This window comes from Dysidea avara, chromosome 11 (genome assembly GCF_963678975.1).
Source record: "Dysidea avara chromosome 11, odDysAvar1.4, whole genome shotgun sequence".
In the NCBI taxonomy this organism is placed as follows: domain Eukaryota; kingdom Metazoa; phylum Porifera; class Demospongiae; order Dictyoceratida; family Dysideidae; genus Dysidea; species Dysidea avara.
The window spans coordinates 25,816,236-25,835,596 of record NC_089282.1 but is presented as its reverse complement, the minus strand read 5'-3'; the positions used below and the strand labels follow the sequence as shown (position 1 = coordinate 25,835,596).

The following is a 19,361-nucleotide window of genomic DNA, read 5'->3' as shown; positions in this document are numbered from 1 at the left end:
GACAAACAAGTACACAAAAAAATGGAATTTTCAGCTAGAGTGGGAACAATAGCATATCGATAAAAGGTACTGAAACAAGCTGGAGTAGTGCACGATATTAAATCACAGTAAAACAATAAGAAGTGTTATGTCCCTACAGTGCATTTCAGTTATGGTATCTAGAGCACAGTAGGAATGCACAGTAGGGGTAAAACACTTCTTATTGTTTTACTGTGATTTAATATTGCGCACTATACCAACTTGTTTCAGTACTTTTTATCGATGTGCTATGGTCCCTACTCTAGCTGAAAATTCCAATTTTTGTGTACCTGTATATACGTGTTTCAGAAACTCTTGTTTGTGGTGGATGCTAGGCTTACATACTACATTGAGCCACACATGTGTGCTGACTGTGGATCTAAATGTTACAAGTGGAATATTTCCTCAGACATCTAGAGATCTCACTCCAATTATATATACAAACGTTTAGCACAACATTATTACAGATCTCTATACATGATATTTGTGCTGATTTCTAAATACATACGTAGCTAAATATCATGGTTTGCTGAGCTGAAATTTATCAACCTAGACTTAATTACATGGTAATTGCAACAAAGAGAGTAATACAATGAGCTAAGCTCTGATATAGTCTCAAGTTCTCTCAACATCATATCAATGGTCCATGTAATACATGAGGTTTGGGCAGTTGTAACATATATAATGTTTGCTACTGTGTTTGGTAAGATTGCATGTGGGCTTGTTTTTACTCAGATGTCCAACTTTCATTGATGAATTAACAGTTACATATAAACAGTTGATGAAGTCACACACACTTTTCTCCTCTATATAGAATATTGCTCCAGTGTTTCTGAATAGTCACTACTATGTATATGTTGTGAAACTTGATTTCTTCATTCAATGCTGGGTATAGGGATGCAGAGATTACGCAAGCATAATAATATACATATGTATATGTGAGAATCAGAAATTATGGTGACTTTGAAGGAATTATTAAAAGCCATAAAAGTAAGAAAATTACATGGGATGATCTCGCTTTGATTTAAAAGGTTAAGAAAATGTTAAGACAGTCTAATAGAGTAGTCTGAAATTCTATTAGAGTAATCATGTAATGACGGATCACTAACTGACATGCACGTACGTACAATCATAGCAAAATTTACTCTAATAGTGCAACCAGATAAAGAATGGTATATAGCTAGAAATTAAGACATTACTGTAAGTGTTGTAATTCTGTAAACAAAATTACATTTCTGACAAAATGATGGTGGCATTTCCAGTAGGTGATTTTTGGGCATTTCTCAATAAAGACTATATCGTGCTTGGTTTACAAGCATCATAGATCAAGAGAAGCAGTTATGATAAGACCACTCCAACTGGTGACTACATTTTGGTCCTACCATATATGGAAGGTGGCAATTCGACAAAAAAAACAACAAGACAACTGTCCAATTAGAGTACATTTATGCAATTGTGCTCCCTATCATGTAGCATACCATTGTGACTATGCTGACAGTACTAATAGAGGTCACTTGAGATGGCTTAATTGATGAACTATCACATATCAACCGAAATGTCTGATAATGTTTGGCTAATGCAGCTATATGTACATAGTAAAGCTAAGAAAATTTTTGCCTGGTTTTGTCAAATTGTAGACAAGTATATCGAAAAATTTACATGTATATGTGTGGCTTAGTATAGTATGTAACCCTGGCATCTGCATCAATCCCTCCCTAATCAGAACTCCATGAAAGACAATAAAATTGTAATTTGTACTTCTAATATTTTAATTAGACTAGCATTTCCTCCCCCTTGACATAAAAGTGCACAGAATGGAGCTGTCATTACATGAGGATAAATTCAAGATTCCACTTATGTAAACAGATCCTTCAACATTAAAATGTGACACTAATTCTGAGAATGAAAAGCCTTTGTTGTATGCCCTATATAAACCACTCATTGCAAGTGAACTACTGCCATAGCATGTTGGAGTATAACCCATTGTGCAACCCCTGATAGTGTAGGAGAGAGCGTAGTGGTCAACCTTTGCCATAAAATGCAGAAGCAGCTCTACTTCCTGGGCATTGTTTTACTCTTAATAGACCCTTTTGCAGGTGAGCTGCTGCCATAGCAACATCCACTATCTTAGAGTACAACCCGTTTTGCAACCCTAATAGTGTTGCTTTCTATGCATGAAGTACTATGATAAACAGTGCATATACACATAAGGATCAAAATTATTTTCAGATGTGTAGCCAGTGTATTATAAATATGCCACATTATATGTGGCACCAAATACACTACTGTAAAAATAATTAAAAAAATTAAAACATGAGAATAGGGATCACTGAAAAAAGTAAAGAAACCAGAGTCAAACAATCCAGCACGTTAAACACACAGAGATCTCTATTTGGACTCAATGGATATGGAAACTAAGGAAAAAGCAGTAGTTTCTTGATAAATCAGGGGCAGATAGCTAAGTACTGTGCATAAATGTTTATTATATTGAGTCCAAATAGAGATCTCTGTGTGTTTAACATGCTGGCTTGTTTGACTCTTGTTTCTTTACTTTTTCAGTGATCTCTATTCCCATGTTTTAGTTTTAAAAATTATTTTTACACTATAACAATAATAAGATGAACAAATATGACGTATTTCAGTTATTTTAAAAAGTATTTTTATTGGTTCCTTTTGACTTAATTTTTTTCCAGTGGACCTATACTTCTTCCAGACTAACTTCTAAGGCTTCTTTTGTGGTTGGGGGAGCTTCCTAAGGTGGTGTTTAGGTGTGTGTTCTATTAGGATTTTGGCAAAAAACATAGATGATCTCTAATTGTGAATCACTACCGTGGTTCATGATAATTAAGCTCTGATGGAATCGAAGCTTTCCAATACAACTTCATGCATCTAGTTTACCACAATACAACCCAGGAAAGGTACCACCAGCAGTTTGAAAGTACAGATTGCTGATGCCATGTACATGTTCTACTCCATGTGATGAGATATTTGAAAATGAGATACACCCCTAGGATGCTAGCTATATAGAGAGGAGTGAACCTCCATCATTACTGACATTAAGAAGCTAGTTGTCTGAATTGTCTAATGACATTGAGAAGACAGCTGATGTCAGACCACGTGTTTACAGATATAAATACAATGGTATTTGGACCACTTAGCTAATGGTACAACCCAACTACGAGATTACAGCCAGGTTGGCTGGCAAGTACTATAGTAGGGTCTGTTGTGGCATAATTTTGCCAAAATTGTGACAGTGGATTAAAGCACTGAATTCGATACAGTGATTCCTTGGATGTATAATATGATTTCAGAAGGATGCCACCATGCTGCACCCCTTAGCTAATTTTGACAATCCGCGAAATTAAAACTCATTACATTTACTATTTTGTAAATTTCTAACCACATTCCCAAAAGTTAATGGTTCCTGTTTGTGAATGAGTAGTCCATGACATCCCATTTAATTAAAAATATTATGTCTCAGTGTGAAAGATACATGGCCTAAACAAAACCATAAGTTTAGCAAAAATTAAAATCACTAAATTTTAAGATTGGCTATTCATGAATTACTAGTTACTTATTTTTCAAAAACAGTATTCAAGTTTCCACTACACTGGCTGAGTACTTTACACAGAATGCCAGTTTCCTGGATACTTGACCTCCTGAGGTTGTAAACAGGTTCATACATATAACTATGCCAGAATTTTTGCTACAGCTATAGCTATGTGCTAATGAAATGTGCATACATTGCTATTCTGTTAATGAAATTCTTTAAAGAGATGACAAATCAGATCAGTGTGTGTGTCTCACCTTTATCTGATTTTATCATCTCACTAAAGAATTTTAATTACAGAACAGCAATGTATACACACTCCATTTGCAAATAGAATTGTGCAAATGTATGTATAGCTAGCTATAGCAAACTTCTGGCATAGTTACAATGTACGTATAAGGTTGAACCTGTTTACAACCTCAGGAGGTCAAGTATCCAAGAAACTGGTGTTCTGTGTACAGTACTCAGTCAGTGTAGTAGAACCATGGACATTGCTTTTGATAGAAAATAAGCAATAAGCAATTTTAATTTTATGAGTTTGTTTAGGCCAAGTATCTTTCACACAGAGACATAATTATTTTAATACGTAAACTATTGTGAGATGTCATGGACTACTTACTCATTCACAAACAGGAACTACATGTATTAACCTTTGGGAATGTGATTAGGAAAGAAGTTATTCAAAATAGTAAATGTAATGAGTTTTAATTTCACTGATTGTCAAAATTAACTGTCCGTACAAAGGGGTGCAGGGTGAGTCCATGGTGGCACCCTTCTTAAATCACTTTGTACATCCTAAGGAATCACTGTACCAAATTTGGTGCTTTAATCCGCCATGTCATATAAAATCCATAAGGAACCAGACTACTAAGTCCCTACCACAGTTTGTATAATGCAAGATTAGGACCACATGATGCAAGATTAGGACCACATGATGCAAGATTAGGAAAGCTATATATCCCTGTTGTGGTACGTAGCAGCTCATAGTAAAACCTATAAACAACCTTATTGGTTTTATCGTCATAGGTAACTCATAAAAAGTAGTGCATAAAAAGAACAAGGGTGATTTGCTTTTGGAATGTATCTCATATATTTGGTATTGGACAAGTTCAGCACAATTTTAAGTTAAATTGAATAAAATATGTTTCTAGTGTTTATACATCAAGACACACGGTAGTGTGTCGTGCGGCCCAAGAAGCCGGCGCGCCACACCGTGAGTATATTTACAGGAAGAAAGTAAACGCGATTTTCACACCTTTGTAGCTCCGTGATTCCTTATCTGATTGAAACCAAAGTTGCTACAGAAGTGCCGGCTAGGTAGGGGAGTCCGCATTCCACATTTGAAGAGAATCGCTCCAGCCATTTCCGAGATACGAGCGGCCAAAGTTTGGATTTTTTCCCTTCGTTTTTTTCTTCTTCTTTTCGCACACTTTGCAAAATCCGCCATAAAACACGAATACGTACTCCAATCGGACTGAAATTTGGCACACTTAAAGGGCTCATTAAGACGAATCTTAGTACCAAGTGTGGTAGGAATCCGATGAACATTCACAGAGTTATGACCGATTTTATTTTTCTTTCCCCTGGCTGGATGGACTGCCCTTGCCTACCACCCCCAGCACAAAGAAAGCACATGCTGGACAACTGAATAAAAAGGACCAGATTGCTGAAAGTTTAAAAGTCCCTGTGCTCATCAATGCGGCCCATCTCAGGAGAGGTATCAGAGGAGCTATGCGAGATGGACCTACTTCCACGTATGCACATTGTAGCTGACCGAAGTAGAGAAAAAGACAATGTGCATCAGATAAAAGCCAGAGTCTGACTGTAACTAGTAGAGCCGCAGCAAGATAGATGGTCAGCCAAACGACGGTAGAAAACTATTGCCTCCCTTCCCATACCTCCAGTGGTCGCAAACACAAGGGGAGTGAAGGAGGCCTGCTCAACCTCTCTGACACGGTCACCGTACTCACGTTTCTTCTGTGCTTCGTGACGTCGATACAAAGAGGGGACACTGGTGTTGCAGTAGCTCGGTGCAATAGGATGAAACACCCTTACGTCAAAAAAGGCACTTTCCGCTGCCCCCAGAATCCCCTAGCATGTATGTCTGCCCTAGCCTCATCCTGACGGTTGGCAGTCTTAGGTGCAATGATCTCCCCAGTAAGTGGCTGTAAAGGCGGCTCAAGGGCCACACCATGACACGTCTTGGAAAGCCACTCTGCAGTGATGTTTCGCAAAGTATTGTGGCGAACAAATGTGAGGCCTCCATGTCTTATTTGCGTAAAATAAGGTCGAAGGTCTGTCACGACCACAGGGTAAACCGCTTGAAGGAATAAGCTGAAAATTGCTACCTAGATGGAGTAACTATCGTAGGAGTGCCTTTTTGTGGTTTGAAAGGAATCCAGTTAAAGGCCATCGAGATATAACACAAAACCCAACCTGTGTCACAATTACGCGATCGATTTTTATGAATAAAAAAACTATTAGTTTTCACGCCTACCAGGCAAACCGCTTAGAGCAGTGAGCTGAAAATCGGTGTGTAGCTGGAATAATTATCATAGAAAGTCCTTGCAGTAGTACAGAAGAATCGGATTACAAACCACTGAGTTATGATTCCAAAGCCAACTACGTGTAGCATATGCGAGATCGAGATACTCTAATAAAACAGTCACCCTAATAGAGCATTCAGCTATGTTTATAACTTACTCCATTATAGAATTATATTACATTGCAAGTTATTCTGTAGGGAGTTCAGCTACAAACAGTTAATCTTATAGACAATTTAACTACAAGCAAGTCACCCTGTAGAGAATTCAGCTACAAATATATTACTGTAGAGATTCAGAACATTATAAGTCACACTGAAGAGAATTCAGCTATAAACAAGTCACCTTGTAGAGAGTTCAGCTACAACAAGTCACTCTGTAGAGAATTCAGCTACAAACAAGTCACTGCGTAAAGGGTTCAGCTACAAAAAAAGCTACCCAGTAGAGAGTTCATCTAGATCAGCTACAAACAAGTTACTTTAAGCAATGTTCAGCTACAAGTAAGTCACTCTGTAGAGAGTTCAGCTACAAACAAGTCACTCTGTAGTACAAACAAGTCACCATGTAGCTGGAGAGTTCAGCAACCAATCAAAAATACCACCCTGTAAAGAGTTCAGTTATACAAACATGTTATAACTCTATAGAGAAAGTTATAACTGTATATTGAGATCAGCTAGAAACAATTAGTCATCCAGTAAGGAGATCAGCTACAAGGCATTACCTTATAGAGAGTTTAGTTACAAAGAAACCACCATGTAGAGAGTTCAGCTGCAAACATAACACCCTGTAGAGAGTGCAGCTATGAACAGATCACCCTGTAGAGAGTTCAGCTAGAAGGATCACCTTGTAGAGAGTTCAACTACAAACAAATCACCCTGCAGATAGTTCAGCTACAAACAAGTCACCCTATAGAGAGATCAGCTAGAAGAAGTTACTTTGTACATACAAAGAAACTATCATATAAAATATTCAGCTGCAAACAAATCACCCTCTAGAAAGTTCAGCTACAGATCACCCTGTAGAGAGTTCAGCTACAAAGAAACCACCATGTAGAGAGTTCAGCTGCAAACAAATCATCTGTAGAGAGATCAGCCAGAAACAAGTTCACCCTGTAGAGAAATCAGCTAGAAACAAGTCACCCTGTAGAGAGAGCAGCTACAAAGAAACCATCCTGTAGAGAGTTCAATTACAAACAGATAACCCTATAGAGAGTTCAGCTAGAAACAAGTCACCATGTAGAGAGATCAGCTAGAAACAAGTCATCCAGAGGTCAGCTAGAAACAAGTCATCCAGAGATCAGCTAGAAACAAGTCACCCTGTGGAGAGATCAGCTACAAAGAAACCATCCTGTAGAGAGTTCAATAGCTAACAGAAAACCCTATAGAGAGTTCAGCTAGAATCAAGTCACCGTGTAGAGAGATCAGCTAGAAACAAGTCATCCAGAGATCAGCTAGAAACAAGTCACCCTGTAGAGAGATCAGTTAGAAACAAGTCACCCTATAGAGAGATCAGCTACAAAGAAACCATCCTGTAAAGAGTTCAATTGCAAACAGAAAACCCTATAGAGAGTTCAGCTAGAAACAAGTCACCCTATAGAGAGATCAGCTAGAAACAAGTCATCCAGAGATCAGCTAGAAACAAGTCACCCTGTAGAGAGATCAGCTAGAAACAAGTCACCCTGTAGAGAGATCAGCTACAATGAAACCATCCTGTATAGAGTTCAATTGCAAACAGAAAACCCTATAGAGAGTTCAGCTAGAAACAAGTCACCGTGTAGAGAGATCAGTTAGAAACAAGTCACCCTGTAGAGAGATCAGCTAGAAACAAGTCACCCTGTAGAGAGATCAGCTACAAAGAAACCATCCTGTAGAGAGTTCAGCTACAATCAAGTTACACTATAGAGAGATCAGCTAGAAACAAATCATCTTGTAGAGAGTTTAGTTGCAAACAAATCACCCTGTAGAGAACTCAACCACCCTGTAGAGAGTTCAACTTGAACAAGTCACCCTGTAGAGAATTCAGCTACAAACAAATCACCCTGTAGAAAGATCAGCTAGAAGAAGTTACCTTGTAGAGAGTTCAGCTGCAAACAAATCACCCTGTAGAGAGTTCAGCTAGAAACAAATCATCCTGCAGAGTTCAGCTAGAAACAAATCACCCTGAAAAGAGTTCAGCTACAAACAATGAGAGTTTCAGCTACAGTTCAGTTATGTAAGAAGTCACCTTATTAACTACAGTATGTGATAATCATCATTCAATGTTAAATATACAAATATTTCATCAGACAAAAGCTATACACACAATTATTTCCTTTCTTCCAAAATTCCTTACAAGTTAAAAGGAAGCAGCATCAAAGCCATATGGCCAGCTTTGTGGCTTGCAATACAAAAAGAAGTGATATCTAAACAAAAACAGCCAAGCTGTAAAAAAAACAGTGCGGCCCCCAAGGCAAAAAAAGATGTGAAATCCAAGGTGGCGGCCAAGAAATGGCTGTGATGGTAGGTTAATGGCAAAAATTTTAATTACAACAATTCAGGTGAATTTGGTGCCAAATCGTAGTGGAGGGGGCAACACAAATTCACCTGAATTGTCGTAATTAAAATTTTTGCCATTAACCTACCATCACAGCCATTTCTTGACCACCACCTTGGATTTCACATCTTTTTTCACCTTGGGGGCTGCACTGTTTTTTTACAGCTTGGCTGTTTTGGTTTAGATTATCAGTATTATGAAATCATATATCTTTCCTGATGCATTGGGATTTTTTCTGTGTGGAGTGATTCCAAGGGTATATAACAATAATTTGCTCATGTTACATCAGTTTTGCATGTTTGTACCCTTTTTTGGTGAGTGGCTAACAAAATTGCAGGCAGTGATGATGCCACAGAACCATGTAACTATGTAGATTCCACAGTACAGTCAGGACTAGAAGATTGTAAAGATGTACATATATTAATTACCATGCAGAATTTCCTACTATAATATAGTCATAGCATTAATGGGCATCAAGAAAACCACCTTATTGCTCTGATGCTGTTTTGATTCCCTGATGTGACTTCACATGTTTATCAGCAACATAAGTATATAAATCACTAACATATATTTACTGTTGTAATTCTGAGAAATTGTTATGATGTAGTTCTGTAGCTATGTGTTGATCAGTGCATGAATACAACAATCATAAACAAATATTTACCACAACTATCTAAATCATATACCTACTTACTAGGGAGTTAGTTTACAGTGGTAAACCCTACGTAGGTGAGTTAGTGTAGTTCTGTGCACCTCCCTTTTTGGCAAAATTACCAGTGCATAGAATCTTATACCATACAGTATTCAACACCAATAAGTGTTGTTACCATAATACTAGACTCTTAATGTTACAAAAAAGTGTTTTACATACAGCCATGTATTACTAAAAGTAAAACCCTATAAGATATCCTAATGTACATTTAGCAACTTTAAAGATATCATACATTTAATTGTATGAAGGTACAACAATCTCTGAAAAGTTGTAACTATGCTTAAGTCTATCTACATACACACCACAAACCCAACTATGTCCGGGTCCCCAGCTGCATCCATCGTCTTTTAATGTACCATTGGCCCAATGCCTATAACTAAATTACAAATAACAGAAACCTATAGAGAGATGTTAGACAGTAAGCAGTGTATATTATGATGATAGCTATCCAACCTCCAAGCACTGACTCCATGGAATCAGCATCATCCAAACCAGGAGCATAGAGTAAAGATATTTGATGATGGAAGTTTGTTAAAGTTTGCAGTATGGTATCATTTTATGTACTAACAACTACTAATCTCAGGGACTCCATCAGCTTACTTAGTGCTACTTTATGTGAAGATAATATAAATAGAAGAACAGAAGCTGTTTCTTATTATACACTTTTTGCATGACCACAATCCAAGCCAGCAAGCTGGTTTTTAAGACAGTGAACTGGTACATACTTATATACTTATGTATATGGCCAAAAGTATAAATGTTGATTCATCTATCAACAGAGTGCGTGTCTATATACACGATTGGATTGTTACATATGTTAATAGTATTTAAGAAACAGTATTACAGAAGGTCCCTAGTATTGGTTGTGACACTGTCGCCACTACTTGGTTGATATTCTTTTGTGTTCAATAGAGTTTCTGACTTCCTGCTATACAAGCTTTGTGTGTTAGTGGGATAACAATTGATTGATAATAAATACCTGGAACTGTTTATACTATAGGTAAATAGTGCTGAAGTACCTTGTGTAGGGTTTACATACTATACGTTTCTTGAATGCATCAACAACCCAATGGTGTACGTAGGCATGCACTCTGTTAACTGGTAAATCAACAGTTTACATGTAATTTTTTCTGGCCATTTAGGCATTGTTATAATTATTTGATGGGACCTCGACAGATCTGTGTGTGTATAATTAATAATAATCGATAGAGTTAGCTACATTTGCTCCACATGCTGAATTAAATATATAATATCTTTAAAGTTGCTATATGTTACTTTAAATTTTTAATTAATACCTATACATTAGCTTGGACATGGCTGTATGTAAAACACTTACATACTTCATATGTTTACACCTGTGGTAACACAACTTGGTGTTATTGAGTATAGCAAATCTTTAAAATGTTTTAAAGATTTTACACTCTATAGCCAAAAAGGGAAGTCCACAGAACCACAGTAACTCACCTACGTGCATGGGGTCTAGATATGTCACTGTAAACTAACTCCCTGGTAAGTATCCCTATAGATGACCATAGTAAATATTTGTTTATGGTTTGTATTCATGCACTGATAAACAAACACAAAGCTACAAAGATACATCATAACAATTTCTCAGAATTATAACAGCATTAGAGTAAATAGCGATATGTTTGTGGATTCTATGAAATTAATAAAATAATAAAGTTGCAACATAACTTCTTTGCTTTAATCGCTGCTCCTTTGATTCTAAGCAGATTTTAACTTCTTGTGAATAAATTGTGTTTTAGCGTAAAATATAAAAACAGTACATACAAGGTGGCTACACTACTTGGCTAGCAATTTAACAATACATTAACTTGCAAACTGTGATTTCTGAAGCAATATCTGTAAGAGTTCCTATGTTAGTCTGTGGCCTTGGGATGGCACTGGTAAACTGGCCATGCAACCTTTAGTTAAGTGAACATAAAAAGTGTTTTGTGCTCTTGCAGAGATGCATGACGTATAGGCGTAAATCTTAGTATGGAAATTTTTAATGCCACTATCATCCAATAAATTCACAATCACAAGTGTAAAATATCCATGTTACGATATCATGTTTAATTATGTAAAAGTGTTATATACTTAAGCAATATCCATATGTGAAAATATTCTAATAAAATTTTTAAAATGTATAGGACATCCTCAGTTTTTTGCCATCATGATACATAGCTGCCGTGTGAAAGTATATTGTACAGTGATACACTCCATTAAGATATTGTAAGCTTGTTTTGTGCTCTCTGCACTTACAACCTAAAAGCCATAATATGTCACAACATCATGCTCTATAGCATGAGATCACACCATTACCTGTAGTGTAGTAAACAACTTTAAATCTGTTTAGTATCCCACTTCAAAAGGGCTCATCATAAATCATTCCATAAGACAGTGTACATCATTCACGTACCTGTGCAAGAACAGTTGCAGGTTTGTTCATGGTCTACCTCAATTAACTGTCCAAAAGTTTTGGGTCTTGTGAATAGGTCTAGTGAATGGACCCATTAGAGTATTTAATACAGAAGCTGGTTGTAGGGTACTGTACATGTTGCTTGATTTACAATATAATTGCATGTCACATTGAAATAGCTGATTTTGTGTAACTAACCACCCACTAACAGCAAATATACTGTACTTTGCACAGTACCCTAAGGGTTTGTACTATAGACATGTGTGCATTGTTAGGACTTGTGATGTAAGAGAAGCCATACTGTTTAAGGAAAGGTAGGTAAATGGTCAAGTTGTCTAGTGACCAAGTGGTGGTCACCACTTGGTTGGGATTTTTTTTCAGCTTTGCTACTTTTCCTTAAACAGCACGGCTTCTCTTACAGCCAATGAACACTGTGCAAAGTAAAGCATATTTGCTGTTTGTGGGTGGTTAGTTACACACAATCAGCCATTTCAATGTGACATGCAATTATATTGACATGCAACCTGCAGTACCCTACAATCAGCTTCTGTATTTAATGCTCCAATCCAAACTAGATATTCACAAGACCCAAAACTGATCGACAATTATTAGGTAAACCATGAACAAACCACCACCGTTCGTAACACGTCATATGTATGTAAAATCAATAATGTACATGCACTGTCTTATGAGCTAATGTACACTGAAGTCAGATTTAATTTAAAGCACATTACTACACTGCAATGGTTTCATACTGTGCTGGCATGGTGTTGTGACATATTATGGCTTCAGATATTGAGGTTGTAGATATCATGTTTACAGGCACACAGTACCCTAACAGAGTGTACCACTACACAATATGCTTTGTACTTTCACATGGTAGCCATTTGTCATGATAGCAAAAACTAAGGATGACTTGTTTTATTTCATTATTTTTTACACATAGATGTTGGTAGTAATGCATAACTTATTTGGGTAGCATTTTTACATAATCAAACATTATGTCATAACATGATATAGAGACCGTACACTAGTGATTGTAAGCTTTGTGGATGACAGTGGTGTTAAACAAGCTCCATACCAAGATTCACGTGCATCTCTGCAAAAGCACAAAATGCTTCTTTTAATGTTTGCTTTAACTAAAGGTTGCACGCCTGAAGAGTACAATTATTCCCAGTTGCCCCACTGCCATCCCAAAGCCACAGACTATAACATAGGAACTCTTACTCTAGCCAAGTAGTGTAGCCACCTTGTATGTGCTGTTTTAATATTCCGCCCTAAAAAAGCAATAATTAGGTCACAAGAAGTTAAGAACTGCTAGAATCGGAGAAGCAGCTATACATACCATACATAGCCACTTGAACCTCAAATTACTGTCCAATAGGCTGCAGAACAATGTTGCTCTATATCCCAGAGTCAGACAATTAAGGAAAAACTGATATAGATACAAAAAATCACAAATCCACCTGTAAGAAGCAATGATTTTGACATGCTTCATTATATACATGCACGGACTTATCTTAAACATCAGACTGTACCAGTTTGGCATATATAAGGTTTACACAACAGATATCATTGAGTTAGGCAAAGAGCCAAACAGTCTCAAAATTTGTACTGTCTTTAGTCAGTACACACCTGCATGTTGTTGCGTATTTGCCATTTAGGAATTCAATGTGGTATTCTTTGGCGGTTTTGATGAAGTACACAACATCTAAACAGTTATAACCACCTAAAACATTTTTCTTCTAGTTAGAAGCCATATTCTTTAATCACAAAACCTGTTTATCCTGTTTTGCTGGCAACTATAAGAGGTACTCACCATGTTGCTCTATACATTTCAGGACTACAGGAGCTGAAAGATGATGATCAATATTGTGACATGCACTATATTGTGCATGTTTGCAGTATACATCACTGCAGCAGACAAAAGTGTGGAGTACAAGAGAACTGGATCATGTGATGTGAGCAATGGCTGTTATCCCATGTATTGTAACTGTACATGTATGCAGTACTATACTATTAAGAGGTGGTGTAGCTAAATATATGTATGTATGCCATGAGTATATCACTCAGTTGAAACTGCAACATTATGAACACTTCTTTCCACACAGTTCACTCAAGAGTGCGTATACAAGTACACTTCAACACAATACAACTATGGTGAAGAGGATCGAGAAGTGACAGAATTTTCTGCAGATGTCAACTGGCACTGTGACAGCAGTAAGGTTGCATGCAACAAGTCTGTACCCATACAGTCATGGATGCACACACCTGTGTGCTGGAACAAGCAAATACTGTACTGAAAAATTATTTGCACATACGTAGCTAAATGTTTAAACATACATATATACACGATCTCTTGCAGATAGTTTATAATCATCCTGAATAATGACAATTTTTTCGTAAAGCAATTCTGTATAGTCATAAGCCCATAACTTGTGCATATTGTTATATATAAGTTATAGTTAGATATCAGTAGCACAGGAGTACAGTATTATACATGTCTTTGAAGCATTGCTACATATCTATAGCAAATGTGTGTGTTTGTGTTTGATATGTATGTACAAAGCTATTCATTTGTCATTTTTGTGCTAAGGTGGCACTTACAGCAAGCAGTCAGCCAGTGAATTTTGCTTCACCATCTCCAATGCAGTAATAAAGGCTTCAACTGACTTCAATACAAAGTAAGACACTTGTATCTTATACAACTAGCTGTATTTCTAACTCACTTAGTGACACAATGAACTACACATCTGATGATCAACAACAATTATTAGCAGATGATCTTCAAGGAGAATTCTGTTATGTGCAGACATCTGATGGGAAGATTGTGTCTGTACATTATGGAACAGCAGAAAATCATGAAGCCATTAATATTAAGAGGAGCATTGCTAGCACATTCCAAGCAAACTTTAAAAGGAACAAGGGAGATGTTAAAGAAGCTGATGCTAGCTCTGTCCATACCTCACATTACACGTAAGAAGTACCTATAAATAGTATAATAGAGGTGTACCAATATGGGTTTTTGGCATGTACCGATATCCGATATTGATGCAACCAAAAGAAGCCGATTACCGATAGTCGATCCGATATTTGCATTAAGATTTTAAGCAAACGAAAATGTACATTTACCTACCCTACAACAACATGTGCATGTATTCATTGCCTGTGGTGGTATACAGCTTGGGTTTCTATTGTGCAATCCAGACAATTAGGCACCTACAAACATTTTTATGTATACTCCCATGAAGCCTTAAACGGATATTTCTGCATTACTCCGCATTCTAATGGCTTGTGAGAAAGCTGGTACAGCAAGTTTCCTTGGTTAACCTGTGATCCTTCTTTTATTACAAAGGTACTCTGTAACTGCTTCATTTGTAAAGACTGTGATAAGCTTTCCAGCAACAAACACTAGAATCGCGTGTAATTATATGGCTTCTCGTAGCGTAACACTTGTTGCAGAGTGAACAATAAGCTAGAGCCACAAGAAAACCAGTGCATATAATCCAAACTTTTGCTACTGTATAAATATCGGTAGCAATATCGGTCCTCCTGCTGTTCTGTACCGATACCGATATTGGTGAAAAATGCCATATCGGTGGCCGATATTGTAGCCGATCCGATTATCGGTACACCTCTAGCCTATAACACAAAAGTCATACATGTATTAAGCAAAAATATAATAATAAATATACCACTTTTAGCTACCTAAATTTATCTGCAGTATTTTTAATATGCAGCTTTCTGAAAAACTCAAATGGTGTCACTCACTTCACTCGGAAGGTTACTACTAGCGATCTCATCACAATGGCTAGTGAAGTACCACAAGATGCAATAGTATACACCAAGGCTGAAGAATCCATGTTTGTTGGTCTTATCCTCCAAAGATCTCATGGGTCAGTGGAAATAAAGATTAACTTTGGAGGTGGTGATGAATCAGACAAGAATGATGATGACACTTATGATAAAACTGTTGACTTCAGTAATGAATTTCAGTCCAGTGGAACTTACTCCATTGAAAAGGCTTACTGTCAGCAAAGAAGTAAAAGAGATGCTATCTTTACTGACCTTACAGCATCTGATCTTCAGAAGGGAACACTTTTAGCAGTCATTGATACAGGTTTGCAATGGTTGTACTGCAAACATGCAATGAATGTTGGCATCACTAAAATTGTATTTATCTTAATATGTATTTCTAACACACAGACAAATTTGGTCAGTTCAGGATAAGAAAAATCAGAGATGTTATTCCATCAGTGTCTAGAGTGTTTGAAAGGCTTCACAAGAGCCCCAATGACACTGCGCTAGGTAGAGTGTATACTTGGAAAGTTACTCCAGTTTATAATATGATATTATTGCCACAGTGGATAATTTCAGAGAGCTACTGGCGTTGGAAGCAGAACATGGTACTCCATCACAGCACACACCAGTAATTGACCAGTTGATAGAGTATTACAAGACGGTACATACATAAAAAATGTATTGTATATTCTAAACCATTAAATTGTGTAGATACAATTGTCTACCAAGCCACAAAGTGTGGAAATGAGGAAACTGATTTATTCCTTCCTGGCAGTTGATGGTAGTCTACGTTCACAACAGGTACTGTAAGCATGTCAATACAGTTGTATTGTACTGCTAGTTAACCAATCATGTACATTATTGTAGATAATGGGATCATTGCTGACTAAGGATATGGGTGAAGATGAACGAGACATCCTGTTACATCAGTTGGCTCAGATTAGTAACGCTGGACCTGAACTAGTAGATACTGTCATTAATATCAACCCATCCAATGATGATAGTCTACTGCTGGTATTAGGAGCAATAGCTAGGAACAATGACCATGCTATTCAGAGTGTTGTGGTCGGTGAACTTCTTAGGAGACTTGACACTGTTAAATCATCTACCAATAACACTGAATTGATCATTCTCTTAAACTATGCCCTCGGTAACACTGGCTCTAAATTAGCCATTGATGCTTTACTGTCCAGTCTTGATCATGATGACATTGACACACAGATTTCTGTTATTAGGGGACTTGGTGTTCACCTTGATCAACCAGCTGTACAAAAGGCTTTGATCATTCTACTAAATAGAACAGAAGAAGATAAAGTCCTTGAAGAGGCATTAGAGATATTAAAGGAAGCCTTAGATAATAAAATACTAATCAGTCCCAGTGAAGACTTACTGGACACCATAGTGAAGACTGCTGTTAAACTAGAGAACCCCAACCTGTATGAATTACTCATCCAATATCTTACACTGGTTGGTACTGATGGAGCACAACATCACATCAACACACTAAGAAGACAACACAACTATGGACAAGTTGTGCATGACCGAGTAAGTGACAATGTAAGAATCAGACGAGGCTCAGATTGGGATCAATACAATTCTGACTATAATTTAGTAGCCAGTTATTCTCAACGTAGAAGTGATGTCAGGAATTATCCTTACCACAGGGCATACATATGGGGTAAGACATTTGGTATTAGCCAGCTGAACATGAAGATGGGAGCTGGTGCATTTGCTGGGGCATATTGGAGTGGCTCAACTAAACGTCTCAAGTTGTATGCAAAGGCTACAGCCAGGGCCCACGTGTTAGGAAGGACATACACTATAGCTGATCTTGAGTACTCTGACTACACTTCAGGTTATACCCTCTATCACAAGGTTTATGTGAGGCTGGGATCAAGTGTGCGCACCAATATCAATAATCGATATGATCTCTCCTGTAGAAATTGGAGACGAAATCTCTGGAGCTCAAGGGATTATACTGTTTTCACTTACCGTTATGGTATATTTGTTTATGTGACAAACATTTATTTCTATGTGCGAGGAACTGTCAGTACTTCAGGTAACACTGGTGTGTGCCTATGTCCACGGGATTTGCGTGCTTGTGCTAATGTTGTTCCCTCTGTAACCCTGCGTGTTAATGGAGGAGCAACTGCTAACCTTTTAGTAAGTATATCTGTTAAATATTGTTTTGTAGGTAATTTTTTTGCTTTCTTGTAGTATCTAGTACAAGGTGGCATTGATGTGAGCACAGAATTCTCCTACTACCTGGAACCAAACATGTGCCTTCAAGGTCGGAGTAGCAGTAGAATTGATACATGTCTCCGCCTTTATCATGGCTATCCTGAAAATTATGTAAACATTGTACCATGGTACCAGGTAATTACAACTATAGTTGCAACTTGCATTTAGTGTCTTATCATATTTTTCTGTAGATTGGTTGGGGGAGCCGAACAGAGTGGTATCCTAACAGATGGAGAATATCTGGCAGTCACCGAAGGACACTTTGGAGGTCCTGCTCTGCCTCCATTTCACCATGCAGCATCTAACACTGAAACAGCTCACACTAACAATGTTGTATATGAAGTGTAGTTGTTAGTGGAAACTGAGTCCTGTCACACATACACTAGTAGTTTATAGTACATGACATACACAAACTCAAAATATGAATGGCAGTTTGAAATGTGTATTACAAATGAAGGCACATTAGTGTTTACACATGGAATCACATGATATTTGGTCACATGTTTAGTGACAGAAGGATTATATAAACCATGAGGTTTTTTACAAGCTAAAATTGGGATATGGCATTTCACATTACAGTGTCAATCATTTGATAACTAATTATGTGAATGTATAAGGTTATCACCACCAAGTCAGTATATCTGTATAAGTATTTATTGAAGTACGTCCTGCAGCATCAATGATTTATTTATATAGTACATCGACAAACATGTAATCAAGCTCTAGCTTGTTGGAAACTAATCAGTTTTTTTTGTAATTAAGCAGCTGCTTCTAATTTCCCAAAAGTAGTTATCACTGTATTAATGGTATTTCAGCACTAGCATAGGTTATTATAACTGCATGAGCAGCAGCTACAATGAGAATGCTTAGATATTTACAAGGTATGCAGGTTTTTAGTCTGGTAAGATATGCACCTAGTAGAAAACTGTGACAAAGAAATCTTATTTTGTAAATTCCTAATATCATTCACATGCCATCAGTGTCTAAACAACTAGTGTTTATAGGATTCTTAGGTGGACAATTACCCCTCATGAACAATGAAACATAATTCTCTACCTTATATTAATGATTATTACCTTGGGCTTAAGAATCCTAGCACTGCAGCACATGTTGCTTGCAGCTGTATCTACAAGTCTCTACTTTTAGTAACAATCCTGATTAAAGGGTGCAACAAGAACAGCTAAAATTATTGTTATACATAATTAACTAAAAGCAACTTTATATGGAACTTTATATGGAGACAACCATGTATTAACTTATAATAAGCAGCTGTATAATTATAACATTTGCATGTTGGCAATCACAGACACCCAAATCTACCTATCTCTTTCATTATCTTTCTTGCACACCAATGATCCTTTAAGAGATACTAGCAAAATGACAACCATGCATGCCTGTAAAAATAATGATCCAAAATGCAACACACCATTAATATTATGCTGACAGTACTCTTAAACGTATGTACATACTAAAGAGGGAGACAGCGAAGATTAAGGATACCTTGCACTGTACTTACTTCTATAAGTTGCTGTACTTTAGCAG

General features: G+C 37.1%; 1 protein-coding gene across 1 annotated transcript; it reads left to right on the top strand.

Moving 5' to 3' along the window:
• Positions 1-9,938: 9,938 nt before the first annotated feature.
• Positions 9,939-18,300, top strand: LOC136239019 (uncharacterized). The gene is made up of 12 exons (XM_066029754.1): positions 9,939-10,072; positions 13,619-13,738; positions 13,889-13,997; positions 14,374-14,461; positions 14,511-14,753; positions 15,518-15,897; positions 15,984-16,085; positions 16,142-16,239; positions 16,290-16,379; positions 16,446-17,741; positions 17,796-17,954; positions 18,011-18,300. Exons 2-12 carry the CDS (start codon positions 13,637-13,639, stop codon positions 18,122-18,124), a joined length of 2,781 nt encoding a protein of 926 aa, XP_065885826.1. The 5' UTR covers positions 9,939-10,072; positions 13,619-13,636; the 3' UTR covers positions 18,125-18,300.
• The last annotated feature ends 1,061 nt before the right edge of the window (positions 18,301-19,361 follow it).